Below are 25,096 nucleotides of genomic sequence, written 5' to 3'. Positions count from 1 at the left end.
TAATTACAAGACTGTGAAATGTCTCTCTGCATCTATTCAGCAATGAAACGCGAACACTTGGAACATCATTGGTCTAAGCAGGTAATTATAATTAGCGTGCATGTGGTGAAGGAGCTATACACTACTGTAGTGTAGACCTCCAGGGGTCCTTGAGGGTGTTCCAAGGGGTCAAAGTGATTGAAAGTTAGGAACCAAGAGTGTACAAATGGAACCAAATGGACCTGTAAGTGGGGGCTGATGCATACAAAATGAGGGGTCATTGAAAAAAAAAAGGAAAAAAGAACCACTGCTTTTCTCCCTGGAAATAAAAACGTCTGAGTTTCCGAGGCTACTGCTAATTTTTCGACCGCGGTCGAGATCGTGGATGTCCCTAGCGATGACATCAGGGAACGACAGTTTTCTACCTCTGGTCTGCTTTGAGGCAGAACTCCAGAGAAGAAGGGAAGATATAACCTCATTGTCAGCTCTGTAGCAGTAGCCGGCAAACTGTGTATCCTGATATTCTGACCACTACCACGCAGTCTAGGGGTTTGAATCCACTATGGTGCATTCGGCTTGCCGAGCATCTTTGGCTGTGTTTGGTGGAGAGAAGCCAGGCACATACTCCTACGGGCTATAGCGTCACCTGTCAGTAGGGAATGTTGAGGAGTAGGATGGAGGCACTACATGTGTTTCTGTGTTTATTCCTACTAACACCAACAACAATACATGTTTAGGGCAGTGGTGCCGACATATTCCTTTGGTAGCAGAAAGCAGGAAATAATTGGCATGACGACTAAAATTTGTTTATATACCGTAGGCTAATTAAAAAATAAAATCTTCCTGTCAGTATACCCTATTCTGGGCCTGTCATGATAAATGGTACTGTAAACGGTATATTGGTACACACACACACACACACACACACACACACACACACACAGGAAAGCATAAAAATTCTGCAGAAACGTACAGGGTTTAAGTGGTTAAGTCAATAGCATTGTTGTTGATGATCTTTTTGTCATTATTAAACACTGAGTCAGAGTTGCCACTCCCCTCAGGGCTGGTGGTGTTGTGACTTAGCTCTTTACATCTGATCCCAAAGAGACTGCAAATCTTCATCAACATCAGGTCCACAATCTCCTCCTCCTCTGAGGGCTGGGGAACAGGAGAAAGACATACTCAACAGATCCAAGTGGTGCTTGAGGAGGACTAGTCTAGAGGACAGTAATTATAGGTCTTCAAATATTGTACTTTTGACTTCACTACATTTCAAACCCAAACTTGAGAAAGAAGAAAGAAAGAAAATTAGGCACATATCCAGCAGAAAGGTATTTGGAAGACTGCATAAGTATGGGGATTTTACTATTGCAAATATTTGTTGGGATGATATTTGATCCAAACAGTAATTCAGTTTGATACTTTATTCAGAATTCAATGACAGAAGAAAAATACATTATATATGATGATATATATCTTCATAACAGTTAGTACTTGTACACTATACTGTATATATATATTTTTGTTCTAAATAATATAGCATTACAAAAAAACTACCTTGTGATGCAGCTGCTCCTGGCTAAATGCTACAAGGATGACAGAGATGAGGAGGTTGAGTACCACAAAGGTCATGAACACGATGCATGATCCAATGAGCAATGCCCCGAGCACTGGACTGTTGTTCAGAACCTGTTAAGGAAGTATCAGCGTCAATTCATCTGAGCTGATTATACCGACTACCATGGTCAAATGAACATCCACTCAGTGTACGCTGTACACTGACTAAAATATTAAAACAAAGATAGCAAGTTCTTCAAGGAATATCATAGAAAGAAAACCTCCACCTCACTCCAACTACACATCGATATATGAGCTGAGTCCAATGGGAGATGTAAACATTAGAGCAGACCAGTGCCAGATTTTTGGGTTCGATACCGAGACCTAGACCACGATTACTGATGTAATGTTGCACAAAGTGCAACATTTCCTAATATATTTGTAAAACTTGATTTGGTTAAGTTTATATTTGAGAACATTTACCTTATACACAAAAAATAGGCCTAGCCAATCTCTCTTTCTTTTATTTTTTAACTAGCGCATAGCACCCATTTTGTCTGTCTGTGTCCCACATCATGGAGATCTGTGTATGTGCCTGTGTCTGAAGAGTGCAAACTGACTGAAAAGTGGACTGGTTAAGTAATCAATTGGCAGGTGTGGGGTTGCCATGGCAATCAAGGCAGAGACTGGAAATTGCACAGGTGAGGGAAGCTTTGACTTAGGTCCACTGGCAGAGCCTGACCAGAGCATTATGTGGTGTTTCTGGACAACGGTGTGTCTCACAGACTTGAAGCCGGGCACTGCACTCCCTGTGGTGGTGTGGAACGCATGTGTCGAATTCGGTGGGGCAAACGATTCTCGAGTTACGTGCATTACAACCGTACACACAAGCACACACACAGAGACGTGGCACATTTATAGTTAGACTAGACCTGTACCTGCCCGTCGGTCACCGGCCTACTTGAGAACGGTGCAACTTGGGAACCTAATAATACCCGTTGTCAACTTGTGATAGCACTGTCTGTGTCCCTTTTGTGCCCATACTGTATATGGAGATCTCTGTAGTATGCAATACCCGTTGTCATAGCACCCATTTTAACGGTCTGTCTGTGTCCCACATAGAGATCTCTGTATCTGTCTATCATGGAGATCTCTGTATATGGATGTCTGCCTGTGTCTAAAGAGTGCAAAAGTGGAGTGGTTAACACATTATGCATTGGCTGCATAATTGTAGATACCAATCCTACTATAAATGCGCCACGGCTCTGTGTGTGTGTTTGTGTCTGCGTGCGTGCATGTGTGTTCACATTCGACACATGCGTTCCACACCCCCGCAGGGAGTGCAGTGCCCGGTATCGAGTTGGTCGTACCCACGGTTCTCCAGAACCACCACAAAAGGCTTTGATCAGGCTCTGCCAGTGGGCCTAATCAGCTTAAGTCCCCCTCACATCTGCAATTCCCAGCCTCTGCCTCAGCCAATTGATTGCCATGGCAACCCCACACCTGCCAATTGATTACTTAACCAGCACACTTTTCACAGTCAGTTTGCAACACTCTTCAGGCACAGGCAGACAGACAGATACAGAGATATCTCCATATACAGTATGGGCACAAAAGGGACACAGACAGATAGTTAAAACGGGTGCTATGACAAGTTGACAACAGGTATTATTAGGTTCCCAAGTTGCATCGTTCTCAAGTAGGCCTGTGAACAACGGGCACATACAGGTCTAGTGTCATTAAAAAAGTGAAATAATGACCAATATATGATTGGTCTGGCCGTAATAAAAACCTCACTGACCTCCTCATAATTGAAGATGCCCAGCTGCAAACTGATCATGGTCAGAACAGCGTCCATGAAAGTCCTGTATGAAGCCAACTTCCATCCATACAGCAAATTGCACTAGAAAAATACAATTATGTTGAAAACATATGAAACATTTAACAGTGTGGATAAACGTCACTTTGAAGTTATACAGGACTGGGAGCTTTTCATATTCAATCATGAATATATTCAAGACAGATTCACTCGAACCTATAGTACAGTGTGTGCTAGCTCTACTGCGATAGAGGTGGTGGTAGTACAGTACCACCACATCTATCACAGGTGCACCCATGAGATAAGTGAAACCATGAAACAAATTGGCACAGCCAAAGGTAATTCTCTAAGGCAAGGAGCAACACCAAATAAGATCAAAAACTAGCATAACAGCTCTGGAGGGCTTTCAATTAATATGACACAGTGACATGCAGGGAGCAGTAAAAGTACAACCTTAGGCAGATATAGCAAAGTTTAATTCCATAACTTTAATTTCACAGATGGTTGGTCATGCCAGGATGACTGACTGAAACCAAGCAAAATTTACACTTTTGCACGATTGGCTGTGAAACTGCAGTACTCAGTCACTAAGTGGCAGTGGCTATACAGCCCTGCTGTTGTTAAGAGAAGAAGACAGAAAGAGAACCATGAAAGCAGGATGAGAACAACTGTTTAAGGAAAAGAAAATAATACACAAACTCACGGCAACAGAGTAGGCAACACACATGATGGCCATAACCATCAGAAAGCCTGAGATGTCGGTCCAGGCACGATGCAGTGTGGCCGTGATCAAGTTCAACTTGGGGTTCAGTCGAAGCAGGTGCCACAGTTTGATGGTGGCGAAGAGAACCAGGACGGCGATCACATGCCCCAGCACTGAGTTAGCCATGGCTGTGTCTTGGAAGTTGGCAAATCTATATGCAGCAAAACACAATAATGAAAAAAGAAAATGTTTCAAGAACATTCAGCAAAAATAGCGACTCTTTAAGCTCTCTTGAGTAATGTGTAATACATTATTTCATCAGGTGAGTCTGAAAGAGGCTAGCCGTCTATAAAAGGGTCTGTCTATTAGGGGTGGGATTGGCCGATTCACTTACCTCCCGATTCAATGCGATTCTGTGATTCAACGATTGTTGCGATTCGATATCACGAATATTACTTCGATTGTTTTACTACTCGAATTTTAAAACAATTATAAACAATGAAAAGGTGAATAATACGCTTCAGTGCAGCCAGATAACACCAGTCAGTCTTTCTAAAAATTGTGATATTTGATTAAATCAATGCTAAATGATTCTTACTGGTCTTTGTGGTTTTGGTAGTAGTTTAATTCCCGGTTTCCGAGCAGATGCCTTTTGATTAAGAGAGACAGGACACTCCAGCTGAGGGCAATGATAACCAACTCAAGCAAGTTCCACTTTCTCTTGAAGTAAGTCCATCTCTGCTGCTTCATTAACTTGCCCTGTCAGGAGATGGATGGATGGGAAAGCAGCCAGGAATGGAATTAGCCTTGCATTGAGATACTAATATCCCACTGCGCTTCATGGAATAGCTTGTGCAAAATGATCCAATTTTGCGTAATGTGTACATTGTTGTATATTGTCACAGTCAGGCATGCAGAAACCTTGTAATATTGCATCTTTTGAAAAAAATTGCTGTGACGTGTTCCGTGTCGTACGTGCTTGTTGGCTACATTGGTTATTTTCAACAAAAGAAAAATTATGTTTGAAAGATTATTTTTCATTTTACACCTACAAAGACATGCCCAAAACTGGGACTTTCAGAACTTTATTGGGTGGATGGCCCCTTAATTGAGATGCAGCATTAATCACACATTTTCTCCTGGAATAATTGCAGCAAGTCTCTGAGAGAATCACGTGCTTTGAGGTTATTATATAAAGCATTGTATATTATAGGGATATATCTTGCCCTTACCCTTATTACCTTATTACCCTTAAGCTTATTTGCAGTTTTTTACTATGTTGAAAAACCCTCTTTAAATAATTCAAATAGCCGATCTAAAAGCTCACAACGTGTCGATGTAGATCAGCTATTCTTTTAATGTTTTCACCTTTATTTTATATTTTTTTATAGATGGACAGACAGTAGGCTGACAGGAATTGAGAGAGATGGGGGGTGACATGCAGTAAAGGCCGTCGGGATCGGGAGTCAAACCCCCAGCACACTGCCAGACTTGGGCTACCGGCCAAGGTGCCTGGACGGCTGAGCCACGGCCCAGGCCTTAGATCAGCTAGTTGAACTATTTTAAAATGTTTTTCAATATAGTAAGATATGGCCCAATATTGGGCCATATATCTCTTCTCCCATTGTCTGATTGATTTATTTGTCCAATTTTACACGGCTTTCACTGCATCTGAATTAATTTAACAATTGTATGTGCTTTTCTGGTATGTATATACTATAGGCATACCATTCAAGTGGTTAATGCTTACCTGAAGAAACATGTAGTATAGGATAAACAGTAAGTAAATGACCTCAGCTGCCATGACAAAAACGTGGAGGCCACCAGGGGCAGTGTAGAGACGGACATTATGCAGCTCGCTGCGGAACTGGAACGCTCCTTTATAATTCAGATTCAGAAATAGCATAGAAATAGAAATGTTATCACATGTAGAGTAGGTTCATTTTAAGGCTGCACAATAAATCGTTATCGAGGTATGAACATGCACAATATCAGTATTGCAAAAAGGCAACGGTATTGCGATATGTCAATTATAATCATTGATATATCGATATATCGTCCACTTCTAAAGCCAGCAACATCCCATCCATGCTAGTTTTCATTGTTGCATATTATATAACAAGTGTGGGAACACAATGGCCCTCCTATATGAATGGAGTGTAAATTCTGCCTTAAATTCGAGCGTGGGTTTTGGCGTACGGTTCCATCGGCACGGCATTTGTGAAGTGATCGTAAACAGCTGAACTTTTTGGTCGGAGCTTTGATAAATGTCACGTCTGAAACGACCGTCATTTAAATAACACGCCCTTAAATATTCCTTGAAACGCCCCGATTTTACGACATGAATACGTGGAACATATGGAAAGCCAATAAGAATTAAGAAAAGAGTTTCCAAACGTATATCGTATCGATATCGCAATATTTGGCATAAAGAAAAGATATAACATGTTGTCCATATCGTGCAGCCCTAGTTCTTTTAGTACATGTTCTGAGAACATAATATGAGAACTTCTCATTACTGTGTCACCATCAACACAATGGCTTCCATTTATAGAAAAAGTGTGTTTAAGCCCGTTTCTGGCAAATAATAAATCATTCAATTCATGCAGCTCACAAGGGTAACATTTCACTATAGGGGATTTACTGAGTAAAGCATTGTTGAGTTGTTTAAGTTGTACACAAACTGCAGATGTTGAAAGTGCTCAGTTGTACCGATCGCCATGGTCTCCAGCATGAGTGTGACGATGCAAAATAGGTTGACGTTGGCATTGTACACTGTAAACTGAACAAAGACTGCCCTTGTGTACGCATCCAGCCAGGTGTTTTTGAATAGGTACTGCAGGTTTCTGTAGACACATTAGACATGGACACACGTACACACACTCAATGGCAGATGAAACTTTTCACAGCTCAAAACCTTATATCGACAGTCATGATTCTTTTGTATAGGAAAAAACGAATTGTATTTCTATATACTATATAATTAGAAACATGATCTAGACTTTGCATCACTAATAATAGAGAGGTTATGCGCATGCATAAGTGAGTGGAAAATCAAGTGGCAAAGTGAGTGGCAAAGTGAGTTTAACGTTGTTTAATGCAAAAGATAAGACTTTTCTGTTTGTGTGTATGGGCTGTCAAGGCCAGAAACGTCTGGGTATGATGATGATGATATCATGCGCATAGCCTCTATTAAACCTTCAACACTTTTAATTAATTACCAGCAAGCCTACAGTACCTGCTGGCATTTTGCAAGTCAGGACCAAGATCTGCTACAAAACCGCCTCCTCTGTATAGCGCGTATCCCCAGATAGGATAGGCTCTAATTTGAGACTGCGTCTGGTACTTCCAAGGAGTGGGACGGCTCTGTGAGGCATTATCATGCACAGAGCGGTTCCAGCCTAAGCCGTAGGATCCCATGTCCTCTGCTTCCCATGAATATTGAGCATGACAATCATGCACATGCTCTTTCATGGACTTGGCAATATGGCAAGCGTTCCGCTTCACCCTCACTTGACGAAGACGTGCACTGCCCACCAGCTTGGAGTTCCCATCTGTGATGAATCCTGCAATCAACCATATCAATGCTCTGACAACAATCTTTTAGCATTATATCATACTTTCTTTCCCCAGAGTCAGAATCATAATATATTCATTGTAGGAGCCAGAATATACATTTTGTTTGTTGATTTTATTTTATAGTTTTTCCAACGCTTGGTTTTGATGTCCCACTTCCTACCTGATTCATGAGCTCCTGCTGTGTGTCTGCTAATGTGTCTGGGGCAGTGGGCATTCAGTGAGAGAATGTGGGTGAGCTCTAGGCACAATCATTTCTGTTGACCGTTTAAGTTTATAGTGTACCTACGTTTACATTTCGTTTATCAACCTTTTCAGTACATTTTGGACCTTGCTTTTCTGTCATTAACAACGTCATACAGTTCCTGCCGACAGCTCAGCCTTATATCGCTACTTTAATTTGGTTTGATGGGAAGAAGTAGTCGCTACAACAATCATACTAGTATGTGAGTTTTCTTTTCTAATGTCAAAGTCAAGCTTCAGTATTAAAGTACGCAAAGAAACAAAAATAAAAAAGGCATTAAACTAGTACAACAAACTAGAAATAGTTTATCCCCCAATATGACGTCTGATTTGACCTTTGAGACAAATAAATAAGTCAATACTCCAAACATTTTGTTAGTGGACTTTTGCTTTGAAGGACAGTGTATAGCACATGCCAATTATTATTTAATTGTCAATGTCAATATAATAATAATTTATTTGCATGCTTCCCTGCATAAATAAAGTGAAAAAGAAAGAAAGAAAGTCACTTTTCTGAATGCTATTTCTTACCTGGATAAGTGCCAAACAGATTCTGGAGTAGAGAAGTGTCAGCCCATGTGAAAATGTCTTGGAGAGTCATGCTGTCTGAGATGCCTTTACTGAATCTCTGTCGAATGTGTCTGGTCAAGAAGAAAGCGTTGGGGTCTCTCTGTCCGTACACCACCAGCAGCAGCATCCACATGAAGCCCACATACGCTGCAACACAACCAGTGGTGGAAAGTAACTAAATACAAGTACTGTACTTAAAGAGCATTCAGTGATTTGGAAATCCCCCCCCCCTCCCCGGTCCGTAAATAAAGTCTTCTAAATCCTGACAGTTTTCTGAAAATTCTAAAACATTTTCATGTCAAGGATCCCCAAAAATATATGTAATTGGCTGCTGACCCCCATAATTAAAACACCAAATGGGGTTCCCGTCCTGAATTTTTATTTGTACTTTACTTGAGTATTTCCAATTTCCCATACTTTTACTTCTACTCCACTACATCTCAAATATTGTACTTGTGCTTCAGCTTCACTATATAATTAAGTGAAAACTTTGCAGATTATGAGTATTATTACAAAACGTATATTAACTATTTCAGCCCACATTATGGCCATTTGAAAATAGCAGTCTAGTAGAGTATATAGACTCTGACCCATGAAGACCTCTGATCAACAAGCTCACAATGCGTTGCAATTCGACACATTGTGAGCTTGCAGATCTGCTATTTTCAAAATATTTGTATTCATTTGAAAACTTGAAACTGGTCATTCTGCATTGAGTACTTTCTAATTGTGTTACTTTAGGTACATTTTGATACTTGGAACAAACCACAAAGTTTGTAGGCCTACTGGACATACGTACTGAGAATCTCCTTGATGAGAGCGAAGGCTTTCTGCTCCTTTATCATGTTAATTCTCATCTTTTCGATGTCCACCAGAGGTGGCGGCTTGTAGAATCTGCTATCCCTTCTTCTGACCATCTTACAATCACCTGTGTGTCAAGAGTATCATAGTCATGATGTGCAGGGGTCATCGCCATGTTGGCTTGTGTTGGACATTTTTGTTGAAATGTATTTTTTGCCACGGACATACGAAATGACCAGAAGCACATAGGGCTATACCGGTATCTCTGTGTGTACAAATGGAACCGAATGAGTGTCCATTTGGTTCCAAAACTGGGAAGAATAGTTTGTTCCTCTGCACCCATTACACCCTCCCAGTGAAACTCAGGTGAAAAGAAGCAGCTGGAGACCTATGTAATTTATATAGGAGGGAAAGACTTGTCCGTGTCAGATATTTGATTTTTCCATCATTTTCAACCAAGACATAATTACTGAACGGCATGTCTCCAGTATAGGTTTGTTTTCATCAAGATATCATTACTGAATGGCATGTCTCCAGTATAGGTTTTCATCAAGATATAATTACTGAATGGCATGTCTCCAGTATAGGTTTTCATCAAGATATAATTACTGAATGGCATGTCTCCAGTATAGGTTTTCATCAAGATATAATTACTGAATGGCATGTCTCCAGTATAGGTTTTCATCAAGATATAATTACTGAATGGCATGTCTCCAGTATAGGTTTGTTTTCATCAAGATATCATTACTGAATGGCATGTCTCCAGTATAGGTTTTCATCAAGATATAATTACTGAATGGCATGTCTCCACTAGTATAGGTTTTCATCAAGATATAATTACTGAATGGCATGTCTCCACTAGTATAGGTTTTCATCAAGATATAATTACTGAATGGCATGTCTCCACTAGTATAGGTTTTCATCAAGATATAATTACTGAATGGCATGTCTCCACTAGTATAGGTTTTCATCAAGATATCATTACTGAATGGCATGTCTCCAGTATAGGTTTTCATCAAGATATAATTACTGAATGGCATGTCTCCACTAGTATAGGTTTTCATCAAGATATCATTACTGAATGGCATGTCTCCACTAGTATAGGTTTTCATCAAGATATCATTACTGAATGGCATGTCTCCAGTATAGGTTTGTTTTCATCAAGATATCATTACTGAATGGCATGTCTCCAGTATAGGTTTGTTTTCATCAAGATATAATTACTGAATGGCATGTCTCGCAGTATAGGTTTTCTTCAGCTGGGTTTTCTTCAGAATATGTATGATACTGTTAGCTATAAGCTATTTGGAACTGGACATGAGGCATCAACATATTATTAAATTATGATAGCACACCAAGGTCAGCCCTCAAGCGTAAAGAGGATTTGGGAGGTTGATTTAAATCAATCCTTTACAGACAGTGAATGGAAGATGATTCTACGGAACTCAAAGAAGATGTCCCGTGAACTTAGAACCAGATTAGTTCAATTTAAAATAATGAATAGAGTCTACTGGACTCATTGTTAAGGAATGGAAGTCTGAGGATTTGCCTCCAGCACATGTATGGTTCACTCAGCTTGGTATTGTGGCTGCTTTGGAGAGGTTATCCTTTAAGATGAATAATGAGTTGGATAAATATGATTCGAAGTGGAACGTGTTTCTCAGTCATGTTGCAGGTCCTTGATGTGATCCATGGTCAGGCAATGCCCTTTTGATTTTTTACTGTATTAGTATACATATGATACGGTTGATGATGCTGCGTGTTTGCTCGTGTAAACTAATTAAAACTTTTAATTTGATTAATTTGTATGTTTTTTTTGTTTATCTTGTCTATCCTTGTTTTATATTATGTTTCTGTGTTCATACATAATATCCATGCATACGTATTCTGTTGTTGTTGCTTGTGTTTTCTGTTTTTTGTATTTGTAAAAAATCCAAATAAAGTACTGATCATAAAAAGAATATGTATGCTACTGATTTACCAGGAGTGTACTGCCTGCACTGTAGCAACACCCATAACTCTGAGAGTGTACAAATGGAATTTGCTGCATGTCACTCAATACCCTACTCTCTCAGTCTCCATATTTGGCAGTGGCAGTGACTGACATGGGTCTACAAGATAAATAATTACAAAACTGGGGGGAAATGTAAAAAGAACCACCTGTCCTATTCCCTCTGTCCAAATTGGGAGAAATCCTACTATAAATGTGCCACATCTGTGTGTGTGTGTGTGTGTGTGTGTGTGTGTGTGTGTGTGTGTGTGTGTGTGTGTGTGTGTGTGTGTGTGTGTGTGTACACGGTTGTAATGCATGTAACTCGAGAACCGTTTAGCCGACCGACTTCACATTCGACACACACGTTCCAAACCCCCGCAGGGAATGCAGTGCCCGGTATAGAGTCACTCAGACCGACAGCATTTGCATAATGACTAGATTGGGGAGAAATAACAAAGCCAACTGTCCTTCAGAACAGTGGACATAGTCTGCTACTCCAATAAGGCTATGCATAATAACTACCCAGCTATTCAGGTCCTCAAATGAAAAAAATACCAATCAATCTACAGAATTTTCTACTTTCTCTAGTGTGTAAAAAACACACATCTTTCTACAGCCAAATTTGTGTAACACACACACACACACACACACACACACACACACACACACACACACACACACACACACACACACACACACACACACACACACACACACACACACACACACACACACACACACACACACACACACACACACACACACACACACACACACACACACCACTTTCCACCTATTCTTTTTATTTACAGTATCGCAAATATACCTGGCTTTCTGTTATTTTCTATAACAAGTTCCTCTTTATCGTCCTCTTCCACTTTCTTGAGTACAAGAGCAACAAACACTGCCAGGCATAAAACCTGAAACAAGAGGCACACAGGGACATGTTGTCTCTGCATGGAATTATGCCAGAACAGGACAAACTGAATGTTGTTTTGCTGCAAAAAGGTTTAACATGAATTTTACTTCAAGACAATATATAAAATCGGTATAGGTTTTATGAAATATTGTGTGGTGAGTCAGTTAACATTTCTTCCACATCATGGATATACCTTCATTTATAGTGTCTTCATCAAGTAGACAAGGTGCATGCATTTGCACATCTCACCTTTAGCGGTTGAGTCACGAGGAGACTCTCAAAAAAGGAGACCACCATGGATATTAACCAGCTCACAGAGCGGGTCTTCCCAAATTTCAACCCGTACAGCATTGTGAAGAATCCCGACACACAGCTGCTCGCGATCACCAGGAGCCAGCCGACAAACACAAACCACCAGGGTAGACCTCCTTCACAGCATTTCCTCTTTTTACCTTTGGTGTTATCTTCAGAAGGGGAGCTGGGAGCACATTATCAATAAGAACATAACTATTACTAAGAAAATATTTAAGGTGTTTTTAATTTTTAAATCTTAAAGGACGACGTTATATACATTATATAACTTGCTAGAGGAACTTGGAATAAAACTTTTCTTTTTCAATTTAAATTAAGTCACGAGCATCACGATTATTCTATTGCTGTACATATCTGCTCTGCTAGTATTTAAAATTGTTCTGTACCGAGTGTGTTTGTCAGGGTCTGTGAGACTGGACGACAGGAGCTGATCCTGCAGAAGGCCCTTCATTCCTTGGACCTTCTCCACAGCCTCCGTGTAGCTGTCTGGTTCAGGGAACCCACGAGAACCCAGCGCACTCAGCTCCTGGTCTATGTGACACAGCTGTCTGTACAGATACTGGATCTTGTTGCTCCTTTTCTGAACACCATCTGCAATCTTCTCAGGGCTGGTGTCTGTAAACACATTTTTTAAATTGACACTGGTAACACCTCCTACTCCAAGATTATTATTTTGTGCACCAAATATTTAATAATGACTGTAATGCTAATTCTAGGCTGTATATATGTATTGTATCTATCTACAGTAGATCTGCCTAGCCATTATAATATGTATTATTATATGTAACCCAACATAAATAAATGCAGGCTCTTCTTAAAAACATAGACTTAAATATCTTGCCCCCTTCTGGGGAAACATAACATGCATGTGCTGGTGATAAAGGTTTGCGTAAAGTAGTATATATGGTGCAACTGCTGTTGCATCACTCGCAAGAGGGCATGCACCACGCAAGCTACAGATCGTACAAATGAGCAATAGAGGGTATGCGCGGCCGCGTGGCATCATCATCATACCCGGATGTTATGCGGGAACGCCTGCTGAGTGGCAAAAAACTACTTTTCGGCCTTGATAGCCCATACATCCAAACAGAAAAGTCAATCTGATTGCATTAAATGATTTCCCATTCACTTTATGCATGCGCATATACCCTCTATACCCACAGTCTCCCGAGAGGAGGGGAGGAAGAGAGACTCACTAGGACAGATTAAACGGCAACAACGACGACAGTGACACAGACGTAGAGAAGGCTCAAACAACCCACCTTGACTCAAAAACACCAGAGTAAGGCCAAGTTTGGACAAGGACGGATGCATGCACACCGCACATACTTATAGTCTGGTGAGAAACAAACTACAGTCCTAGAGACCTCTAAGTGCTTGCAAAGAACACACAAGGCAGATGGAGCCTCCTGTTGGATCTGGCATAGAGAAAGGACAATAGCTGGAAGCCTGGATGAGAGGGGCAGTGATTTGACCAATCACTCCCGCCAAAATATTCATTTCATTGTCAAAGTATTTGTATACTATGTGCAGTGAAAATAAATTGAATTAAAAAAAAATCTAACTGGAGTGTTGTGGTTATATTAAGGGTCGAAACACTTTAAGAAGGTTGGGGTCCACCTGATGACCTCTCTTCCAGGCCAAGGCTTTATCTGGATTATAATTGCATCTTTGATGTATTTACAAAGAACACAAAACAGTGTGTAAAAGACGGACATTTCCTAGATTGATGAAGATAATGCCAACGCAAAGTTTCTATTCAAGGAGCATTTTGCCTCAAATTAAGAATAAATATTACTTATTCATATATTTTAATTAAGTGACCAACCTGGATATTAGCAGGATAATAAACTCAGAACCATGCATGTGGGTGCAAACCCCCTCAGGGAGTAATTAGACGGATCATGCAGTATCTTTTCCAAATAAGTGAGCTAATTACTTTGAATGACACGTTCGTAACAAACAATGCTAAACTGCAGAAACTAGTATAACCTCTAGAGATTAGTGGCAATTGAAGTGCCAAATAGAGATTTAAAAAATAAATAAAGGCAAAACTAGTAGAATGTGTATATACGTACGTGTGTTTCTCCAGAATGCAGCTTTCACATCTGGAGGCTGTGGCTCTACAATTAGAGCGTGAGATCCTTCAGTGGCCTCAGTGCTGGCAGTGGAATTGTTCTTTTTGTTATGCTGTTTGATGAAGTCTTCCACCACAGAGAGAACAGTATTGATGTCGACCTGCTGCCCGGGCCCAAAGTCGGACTCTATCGGGAGGTTGCTTTTCACAGTCTTAGAGAGCAAGAGGGCAATTCTTGTGACATCCTGAGAAAACATTGTGAGCGGCTATTTTCAAATTTGATACCAATACTTTTGTACTTTTACTCAAGTATATTTTGAATTCAGGACTTTTACTTGTAAACGGAGTATTTCTATATTGCAGTATTGATACTTTTACTTTTACTACCACCACTGATCTTTACCTTGATGATGGTGTCTAGAGAGACATCCTTGACTTCCACTAAGGAGACGTGAGTGACCTGGTTTGGCTGAATGTTCTCCTGCTTAGTGGCGTCTGGTAGGGACTTACAACAAGACGTTTCTGGAGGACGAGTGTTTCTGAAGATGCTCACTATGATTAGATTGACTGGAAACATGATGAGTGAACTTTGGATTCCGACCATGAGCTGTTGCCAGGTGAACTCGAAATGACCTGTAATCACAACACATAGATACGTACTGTGACTTACATACACATACAAACATACTGTACTTTACAAAAATACATACATACATACATTAAATCAATTACCCATTAGAGCTATAACCCATTATGACATGAGGCTGATTCTACCATTTTTTCTGAAAAACTTATAGGCCTATCAGTGTGCTCAAACTTTTTCATGTCAAGGACCCCCAACATGATATATATGTGGCAGCTGGCGACGGACGCCCAGAAGCGAAGAGTTAAAAATATGTTTGCCACAACAATCTTGCTACTGACTGCATGTCTCCTGGTTTAACTGCACTGTTCTCTGTACCCAGATCCATGGTCTGCTCAGACGGGTCAGTGGGGATTCCGAAGAACATGATGCTGGTCAGCATTGTGCAGAGGAGGAGGGAGAAGCAGCAAGACACTCTCTGAACGCAGGTGAACGGGCTGCCGGGAGGGCGACTGATCACAGAGAACCACAGGTGGCTGTCACTGAAGTCCTTGGTTGTCTTCATGAAGAACAAATTGCTAGGGAAATTGTCACAAAAATTGGTTGTGTGATTTGGAACACACTGAATAGAAAGTAGGTATACGATGAAAATAAATAGTATGCACTTTTTGACAGGCAGCTCTAACTGAGCACTGATTCTGAATGGAGGTCAGAATCAGGCACTGCACTAGTAGGCCTATAGTCATTTGAAGCAGAAAAATTCCTCACTGCATGCGATAATTCAGAGCTCTTTATTTCTTCCAAAAGAGAAAGAACACGGTGTGTTCAAGTTAATGCACAAGGGAGTGTCTTAAAACTTGGTCAATGTAGTAATGAAGAGTCGTACTTTAAATTAGAAAAGAACATAACCACATAAACCCTATACTTAGTCGAATGTACACCCCTGATCCTACCTGATCCTCTACCTATACACAGTAGATATACGTCAAGTCTCTTTGGCGAAAATACATTAGTATTACATACTATTTTTGGTGGATGTTCCCCCTAGAATAGGGATGCTAGGGCTGTTAAGAAACAAATTAAGCCAACATTGGTCATACAGAGAAACCATACAGTATATAACATACAACAGTACGTACTGATACAGTATACACCTAATGTGCATGCATGCGTGCGTGAGATGTCTGTGCACAGCAGAAGCACAAGGACTATCACTCACCTGAACTTCTTCAAATCGATCTCCGTAGCAACAGGGAAAATCCTATCAAGCACGCAATCGCCTATGTCTATGCCCAGCCAGGAGTTGCACAGAAAAGTCCATTTCTGCTCCGTCTGTAAATCCTGCACCATGATCCTGCTCACATACCTGAGGAAAAAACGCACGTGTCAAATGACAAATTGACTGGGGTCATCATGTGTCAGATGTGTTGATCATATAGAAACCCTGTCGTCCGTCCGTCTGTCCGTCCAGATTGACTGATCAACGGGATGAAGTGAATATGAAGGGAATGAGGAAACTTTTCAGTTTTCCCAAATTCATGCTGTTTATTAGAAGTCTTACTCAAGTGGATAAAGTTCTCAAACTCTGCCCGAGCCCGACCTGGCCCGACCACCGACACGACGTTTTCGGGCCGGGCCGGGCCGGGCCAAAAGAATATGCTAATTATTCGGGCCTGGCCGAGCCTCGGGCTCAGTGATTTTCCAGATTTTTTCTTTTTTCTTTCTCTTTTTTCTAAGAATGTTATTATAATAAAAATAGCAATTCTGTTATTTGATCCACTTAATTGTGACAGGAGGAAGACGGAGGAGTGGCTTTTGGCGCAGCACGGTGGCATTTCAGTCAGACTCGAGCTCGGCAGCACGCATAGCCTACTGAATGCGCGCAGGCATGATCAGAGAGAAGTGAACAGTGGGGTGGTTGTTTATACCGCTGGCTGGCCTCTGGTTTGCGGCGCACCAAATGAGCTTCAGTTCATATGCTAAATGTTTTATAAAATCAACCGGATTATCACTTGATAGCTGAAGCGTCAGGTTTTCGTCATGTTGCAGTTGCACTGAGCCATCTCGTTAAACCCAGCTGGCTGTGATGAATAACCTAATCATTAGGCCTAATCAACATCATATAGTCACCAACAGATCCATATAAATGATATAATTCTGTAGTGTATGACCACGCAATGTTACAGCCCACTGCAGGCTACAGGCTATTTGATTTCCAAAATGATTAGTATTATGACCGCCGTCCCTCGGTGCGGCGGTGCGCCTCGTTATATGTGCCCAATTTAAAATAATAAGCTGTCGAGACACGCCATGAGCGGTGCATGGATGGTTTGTAAACTTTGTAGGCTATGTTTGTTCTTTTGGAAACCGAACGGGGACCGAGTCTTGGACATAGCTGCTTCACTTCAGAGGAAACTAAGGGGAGCTAGGCTACTCACCACCTCTGAAATCCATTAGAATGATATGAAAATGGAACATTAACAGTCTAATGTGAGTTACATAAATCCTTTATTTCGCAACCAGCACATCAGGAGCAATTAGGGGTTCAGAGTCTTGCTCAAGGACACTTCGACACTAACTCTGGGGGAGCCCACGGTTTCCACACCAGGATATCGAGTCAGGAACAAGGACAAGGAACAAGTAGACGCCTGACCGTCCCCTAACCATTTGCACCCCTGTTGGCCAGTCCCACAGAGCTGGCTCAATGGTGCAAAGTTATCAGTTGAGACGAATAACCATCTAAGTCCATACTAATTATCCATAATGTATAGATTATAGGGTTCAGGACAGAAAGATAGGCCTTTTCGTGGAGGGGTCAGAATAAATTATGGACTGGTTATTCGTCTCAACTGCCGAAGTACCGAACGAGGCTGGCAGCTGGGCTACAAGTACAGTAGCATAATTAGACTTGATGCACCAACACGTGTGTAACTTTTTATGTGGTCAAAGTGCAGAAGCTTTAATTACAAAGTCGGCAACAACCCACATTAGCACTCAGCATGCTACAGCGTGCTACAGTGACGTGATGACGAATCGCTGAAAGCGGTGGTAATTGGCTTATGGTCATATTCATGCATTTCGCTAGCCTGGCTAATAAGCCAGACTAACGGCTGATTCAGTATGGCTTATTAGCCAGGCTAACATTTTGCGTCCACGGTGGGTTGATACTGCACAGGTACATAGGTACATATATTGATCTGAAATTGATTGAAGCAACATTTTTGCAACAGGCCTAGGACCCCCTAGCAGAGAGAGAGATGCAGGGACCCCCATATTGTATACAATTGTGTTGCAGCTTTCATTGACTTCATAGATAGGTTCATAGACTTGTTTGACATATATTACATTTTTACATTACATTACATTACATATATTACATTTTTTGTTAGATTCACACAAATTTTCAGACAGTTAACATTTTAAACCCTCAATATATTCAGTTTATGACCGACCGTTGGTTCTGTACTTGGACTGCTCCTTCTCCCTACACCAACTCTCCCAAAATAGCCAAGCTAATGTTCCCCATCACACAAAGATTTGGCGGGCCCCTCTATAAGGACCGCTGTGTGAGTGCGAGTGCTGGTCTAGAGGGGTGGAGGAAAACAATCTAATTTGCCGGCAAAATTATTATTGGTTCGCTCCCCACCCCTATACCAGTTTTCCTGCGTTGTTTGCCCAGGCTGTTTTTCTTTTCTTTTGAAAACAAAACACCTACGGTCCCCGAGGCGACTCTTCTCATTGCTGCAGCTTGCTTGTATAGCTACAGACTAGTATATACGCAGTTACGCACCAAGAAGGGTGAGCCCCTGAATTGTCATGCCAAAGCCTGATGCCCTGCAGGTCTCCCAGGGAGAAGGGTGTGGTCAGCAGGAATGTGTCCACGTTGCCTCTTTCAAACACAGGCTTCTCGAGATCTGTCAGGTGGTGTGGTTCACTCTCTCCATCTACACCCTGCAGAGTTACTGTCACCTGTTCAAAAAGTAGTCAAACACAAAGCTATCAGGTGGTGCAGCTCGCTCACCTAGTAAAATGAGTGTCAACTAATCTTCACCTCAGAGTATATATACAATAGAGAAGGCACCCAGAGGAAACCCTGAGGCGAAATGGACATAGTGGCCGAATTTGTCATTGCAGCTCGAGCCAGCGCTGCTCCGTTGACTATCATTGCGCACGTTCATGTGATTGAGGCCATGACACGTGAACGAATGTTTCATACGTGAACGCGCACAAACGGCACAATGATAGTCAACGGCAGCGCGTTCATGTGTTTGAGGCAAATCCATCCCAGAATGCACTCTGTTCCTACCAGGAAGGAGGAGTGAAATCGCTTCATGCGCTTTTGAGCAACTTAATGCAAGTGGATGGGAGGAGAACTCGGGTGTCTTCTCTATTCATATATAACTATATATTTATAACTTTATATATATACCTGAAGTTAACATCTGAATCCAATCTCAAGACATGTTGGTGAGTTTATATGGATGGAAGTCCATTGGTGATAGCAGCCTACAGCAGCCTAAATGGTCAATGGAATGACGACGTGCGCATTTGCCCAGTGTTCCTCACACAAGACGAACACAGGCCTGGCTGCTTTTTTGATTGATTGATTGAAATATTTATTAACAGTTTGCAGAATTACAGTACATTTCAAGCACAATGTAAGAGCCATATGATGTCTAGTAGTGTTGTAGACTAATTTGATGTCACCACAGGGCGTGGGCTAGACCCAGGTTGCTTGGGTATTTAATGGACCCCAATCAAGTAGCAGGTGTTGCCGATTGGCAGAGGCACAATGTTTTTCAACTGTGTTTCTTTGAGCTGTAGTCATGTATTCTGAACAGTTTATTTATGTAAGTATTTATTGTATGCTGAGGTGACAGATCAGCTAATAAATATCTTTGTTTGTGAGCTCAATGGACAAGTTTGGACTTTCAGTTTATTTGAGCACACGTCTGAACATCCTCCTTGCCGTCAGCCAACCACAGTGTTCAAGCATAGGGCTTGGCCACTACACACAACTCAATACAAAGACCTGTTAACCTTGTTCAATTCATCAAAACTACTGTTTAACGAAAGACTATGGGACTACTTCTGATACAATAATTTAATTCCCTTTGCTGGATTTCTCAGTTGTGCATGAGTTGACGTCAGTTGTTAATTGTGTGTCCCTCACACTGATGAGAGTTGGCAGCTCTGCGATAGACTGATTGTAACAGGAACATTAGCTGACCATAATGGAACCAAATTAACTCCTGACAGCCGGTGCTATTCACAATCAGCATTCACTTTACTTTCTGCTCCTGTTGGTGTGAATATAAAGAAGATACTATAAAAAAAATAGAATAATTAAGGAAAGTTTATGCATGCACTATGTGTAGGCCTACTATGTAAACTTCCCAGCCATTCAGTTTTTCTTTTGGAAAATAATTTGGGTACCCAGAAAAACATTTTCTTCTATGATGCAAGAAAGATGTACTGGCGCTGCACTGCGGCGACATGGACATAAGGGCTACGCTTGCATGCGGGCCCTTTGTCTAAGACACATTTCTTCCTCGGGAGACAAATAATAAAGAACCTTGAACCTTGAATTTCTACATTGCAGTATTGACACTTAAGTAAAACATGTGAATACTCAACCAGCTAACCTGAGAGGAGGTGGCGGCGCCACGCCGTAGGCCAGTGCTGATGGTCAACATGTAACCGTACTCATCCATAGGGTTGTTGTCTTCTAGTACTGTCACCTTCACCTGTAAGTCAGAAGGCACAAAAACATCTCACAGTCTGTTCAGTGAATACAGAACAGAATAATGGGCATTTAATGACCACACAACCTTTTGAGACTATAGCATTTAAAAAAAAAAGGAAATCCTTTGGGTATGTAGGTTTGTTTTTGGTTTTTATCCTGTTTCGTATAAAAGCACTTCATATTGCATTGAAAAATTCTATTCAAGGTTGAAGGTTTCCTTTTTCTACTTAAGTTGCAAGGGCCATTCACCAAGGGCCATTCACCAAAGGCTACAATATTCAGCAATGCAGCTTCACAACCCTGATCCTGCGGTGTCTGTACCTTGGCTGTGTCTTGTATGTCCTTTCTGCACGCCCACACAACCACGAGGAAGTACGCCAGAAAGAGTGCACCGACAACGCACACGACCACAGGGTTCTCAGCAAAGGTACCGAAGAGTTCCGCAGTGCGTGACAGGTCGATAGGGTTGGGGGTGACAAAGAAGGAGCTCCCAAAGGTGGTCAGGTGGTTGCAGAGGCACTGAGTGGCTTGATGTGTTGTCCGAATACCAACCTAGGAAGGCATTGGAAAAGTACGTCCAGCAGTTTAGCCTGAGCAGTTTGTTCTGTTCTGTTGTTGATTTATATACTCTACCGCTGTCCACCTACCCTGCAGCCATCAGTACTCCAGTCCATTTTTGATTCGTCCCAGTATTTACACTGGGTGGCGATGGATGCGATGTTTAAACTGGCATTGACGGACTTAATTCCTGGGCCCACAATGGGCCGTACTACGAGATAGTGCTCTCCAGTGTTTCCTTTCAAATCCTTGGCATCCAGCAGCCAGGTGTATTTCTCCTCTGCAACACATAAACACATCTGTGAGCTGCACTTCATTTCATGAAAGGTGCTGCTCACGCATGCACTCGCGCTCTAACAGTATGTTAAACTTTAACGTACTGTTAATGTCTTCTTATACAGTATAATATATTCTCTTTCACATGTTTTATACGTAAACTATAATTTCCTCAGCAATCAATAAAGACTCATTAATTGTGAGCTTGTATACCTGCTATTTACTGTTTGTGAAATAATGGTGAAGACTATGTCCCGATCAAGTTTTTTTTTTATATCTGCCGATACTGATTTTTCCCGATCCGATATTTATCTTTAGTACAATATCCAAAATCACAGACAATATCCAGTCTAATATCATGATATAATATGATACTGATACTATAGGGATTTCCCGATCACATTTCTTTAACTTAAAAACACTTTCAACCGGGCATTACAGATTTTCATAAAACTTCACTTGAGATTTATGAGAATCTGTGATGCCCGGTTGAAAGTGTTTTTTTTTATCAAGTCAGAATGTCCCATCTCTACCAAGCTGTAAACAAAAGGATGTGTCACCTTGTGTCTCTCCCTGATGAGGCATCTCAGTCATGGCCACATACTTGGTGTCAGTGGGATAATCTCCGTGACCCAGATAGAGTTTGAGGGGTAGAGAATCCACCGAGGGTTCCATCTTTAGAAGAATACAATACATGGTTAGAGACAGCGGTGGAAAAAGTACTCACGTTCTTTACTCGAGTAAAAGTATCAACACTGAAATGTGGAAATCAAAATGTCTTGAGTAAAAGTGCAAAAGTATTGGCATAAAAATGTACTTAATGTACCGAAATAAAAAAAAACATCTATAAATTAAGAAAACGTTACAGGCCTATTATTAAAACAATGCAATACTGCCTCATATGAGTTGGTATTTTGACTTTGTATATTGTCAATTACTTGCATTGAGTGGTGGAGAGGTGGTGAAGAGGTGGTGCTTCAGCAGACAGTTTGAGGGTCCAATGGAGTTATGAGGTTTTGTCCGAAGCGGTTTATTATACTTTTCATTGGTTCAATATTTTTAGATAGATAGATAGATAGATTGATTGAAGTGTTACAACAGCAACAGGCAGCCACATTACGCAGCGCCAATACCAGGACACAGTCAGCGCAGGCACACTTTAGCGTCACCAAGATGCCAAAAGCCGCAAGCGGCAGGCATCTCTTCCGGGTTTTTAGACAGCTGGTGGATGGAAATGAAGCTGAATGCCGCGGGGGCAAGCGCTTCTGGGAATCTGTCCGACGTGGAGCTTCATTTCCATTCACCAGCTGTCAAAAAACCAGGAAGAGACGCCTGCCACAATCGGCTTTCTTCCGCGCATGGAAGTGTGCTTACACCCAGTGTGTTCAATAGTATTGATTTATAAGACTTTCGCATTGTAAGCTTATATAAAAATACAATTATTGACTCTGAGATGTAGTGGAGTAGAAGTAAAAGTACTGAAAGTTGGAAATACTGCACCACTGGTTAGAGACACTTCCATATATTGACTATTATTTTAGATTTGTTTTTCTTCACAAATGTACTCAACTCCCCTAAACTTTTCAGAGCTTTGTAACATACAATATCAATACTTACTTTGTAACAAATATTTAAAATAAAGCCTGACCGATCTTTGGTTGATGCCATTCCCAATCACGAAGAGCCTTAGATCACCAATGTTGTGACTATTCTTTTGTCAAGAAGTGCAAAATCTGTTCTAACTGCAGGTCTGTACAACTCTTTTAAATGATTTTCTAATCCTTCTTTAATTTGTTTTTCACTTATTTTTATTATATTTAAATGTCTTACTTTTGCTGTCTTGATGTCTTAATAAAGCAATATTACACGAGAGGGTGTGCGCTACTGTCATTAATTGCACGCCTGCGTTGCTGCAAGAACGAGCCGAAGGCGAGTTCTGTAAGCAGCGCAGTCAAACCTTGACATTATAGCCTACAAGATCACAACACAACAATCATGAAAGAAAGGTTTGTGAATTGGGAAGATTTTTGAAACAATTTAACAACACAAATCTTTTATGGGGGTCAGTTGGCACAAATTATTTTCAGATTTCAATTACATATTGCCTATACCTTTTTTCTTTCTTTCTTTTTTTTGTTGTGAAAATCTGCTTCTGTCATTAATACATTCACGAAGAACCAATACCAGCACTGGCATCAGTGTCAACATGGGATTGTTGACATGGTAAAATGGTAATGTCCTAGTTTAACACTGAATAATTTCTAAGTTCATTGATGGTTATGCAGATTTGCAAACACAGTATTATAACAATTATCCAATATTTAACATGAATATTAAAATCAATGTCAAAGAACCTTTAACACCAGGCTAGTGTCAGATGAAGTAATGTTGATTTTCATTGTGCTGTAGTTTCGCAGATCCAAAACGGAATTGTTCACCTCCATCCCCAAAGACCTCGGCAAGAAAATCTGTGGATCATGCAAAATGCCTAAATAAATTAATAATTAAAGCATATTTACAAGGCATTATATTTGCAGATGTACTGACTCAATGTTGAGGATCTTATCAGGGACATACTGTACTGTAGCAGATCTGATGGTGGTGTTTAGTGTCGTGATAAAATGATATATTGAGGGTTATGGTTAAAATGATAATCGTACAGACTGAGACACATTTGACTGAATTGTCCCCTATCAAATGGAATTCCTTAATACCTCAATATCCTCTGCCAAGTTCTCCACACGGATGCTTGAGCCATCCTCTCTGGTGAGTGACAGAGCACCTACAACACCACTGATGTTTCCACTTTCACTCCAGGAAAACGGGTTCTTCTTTAAACTTAGCATCTGGAAAGAGAGTATTAATTATATGCTTCTCTCACACTGCTGCAACACCCTGGTACATGTTGTACACACAACATGCACACACTCATGGTCATGCGCACACACTCAAGCACGCACGCAGGCACGTACACTTACTTTAACATCTACGGGTTTATGATCATCTGGAGGAATTATATTAGAAGGTAGGTATGGAAGAGAAAATCCAGCAGATGCATTATCAGGAATGGTAAAATTGGTCTGTAAATTTCCAGGAGACACTCTGGGGAGAAAACCACACATAGACAATTGTGACTTAGTGTATTAAAGATGCACTACAGTATATGTAACTTTCCTCTTTCCTCTGATTTTTATTATTATAAAATAAATGTATTAATTAAAATAAGCCAATATATGTCTATGTAGAAGACCTGGCCCGATGAAGTGAACGTAGGTGACGCAACTCAAATAATAGAAGTTCAGTCAGACAACTCACGAATAGATTTAACCAATATTTATTATAGAATGAGAATACAAGTGTGCATAGGATATTAGACTCTGCTGG

General features: G+C 40.9%; 1 protein-coding gene across 1 annotated transcript; it reads right to left on the bottom strand.

The window, feature by feature from the left end:
- Positions 1 to 957: 957 nt before the first annotated feature.
- On the bottom strand, positions 958 to 22,387 carry LOC308330888 (polycystin-1-like protein 2; the record flags this gene model as incomplete). The annotated part of the gene is made up of 22 exons (XM_080785961.1): positions 958 to 1,137; positions 1,537 to 1,668; positions 3,338 to 3,439; positions 4,059 to 4,269; positions 4,657 to 4,817; positions 5,809 to 5,936; positions 6,771 to 6,904; positions 7,297 to 7,624; positions 8,409 to 8,594; positions 9,247 to 9,375; positions 12,068 to 12,161; positions 12,410 to 12,638; positions 12,859 to 13,087; positions 14,551 to 14,761; positions 14,953 to 15,182; positions 15,511 to 15,710; positions 16,352 to 16,498; positions 18,923 to 19,101; positions 20,778 to 20,879; positions 21,200 to 21,430; positions 21,526 to 21,716; positions 22,273 to 22,387. 22 exons carry the CDS (start codon positions 22,385 to 22,387, stop codon positions 958 to 960), a joined length of 3,849 nt encoding a protein of 1,282 aa, XP_080642087.1.
- Positions 22,388 to 25,096: the final 2,709 nt, after the last annotated feature.

Source organism: Protomyctophum bolini, assembly GCF_963924005.1.
Source record: "Protomyctophum bolini genome assembly, chromosome: 16".
In the NCBI taxonomy this organism is placed as follows: domain Eukaryota; kingdom Metazoa; phylum Chordata; class Actinopteri; order Myctophiformes; family Myctophidae; genus Protomyctophum; species Protomyctophum bolini.
Note: the sequence above shows the minus strand (reverse complement) of the source record. Positions and strands in the feature narration are given on the sequence as shown.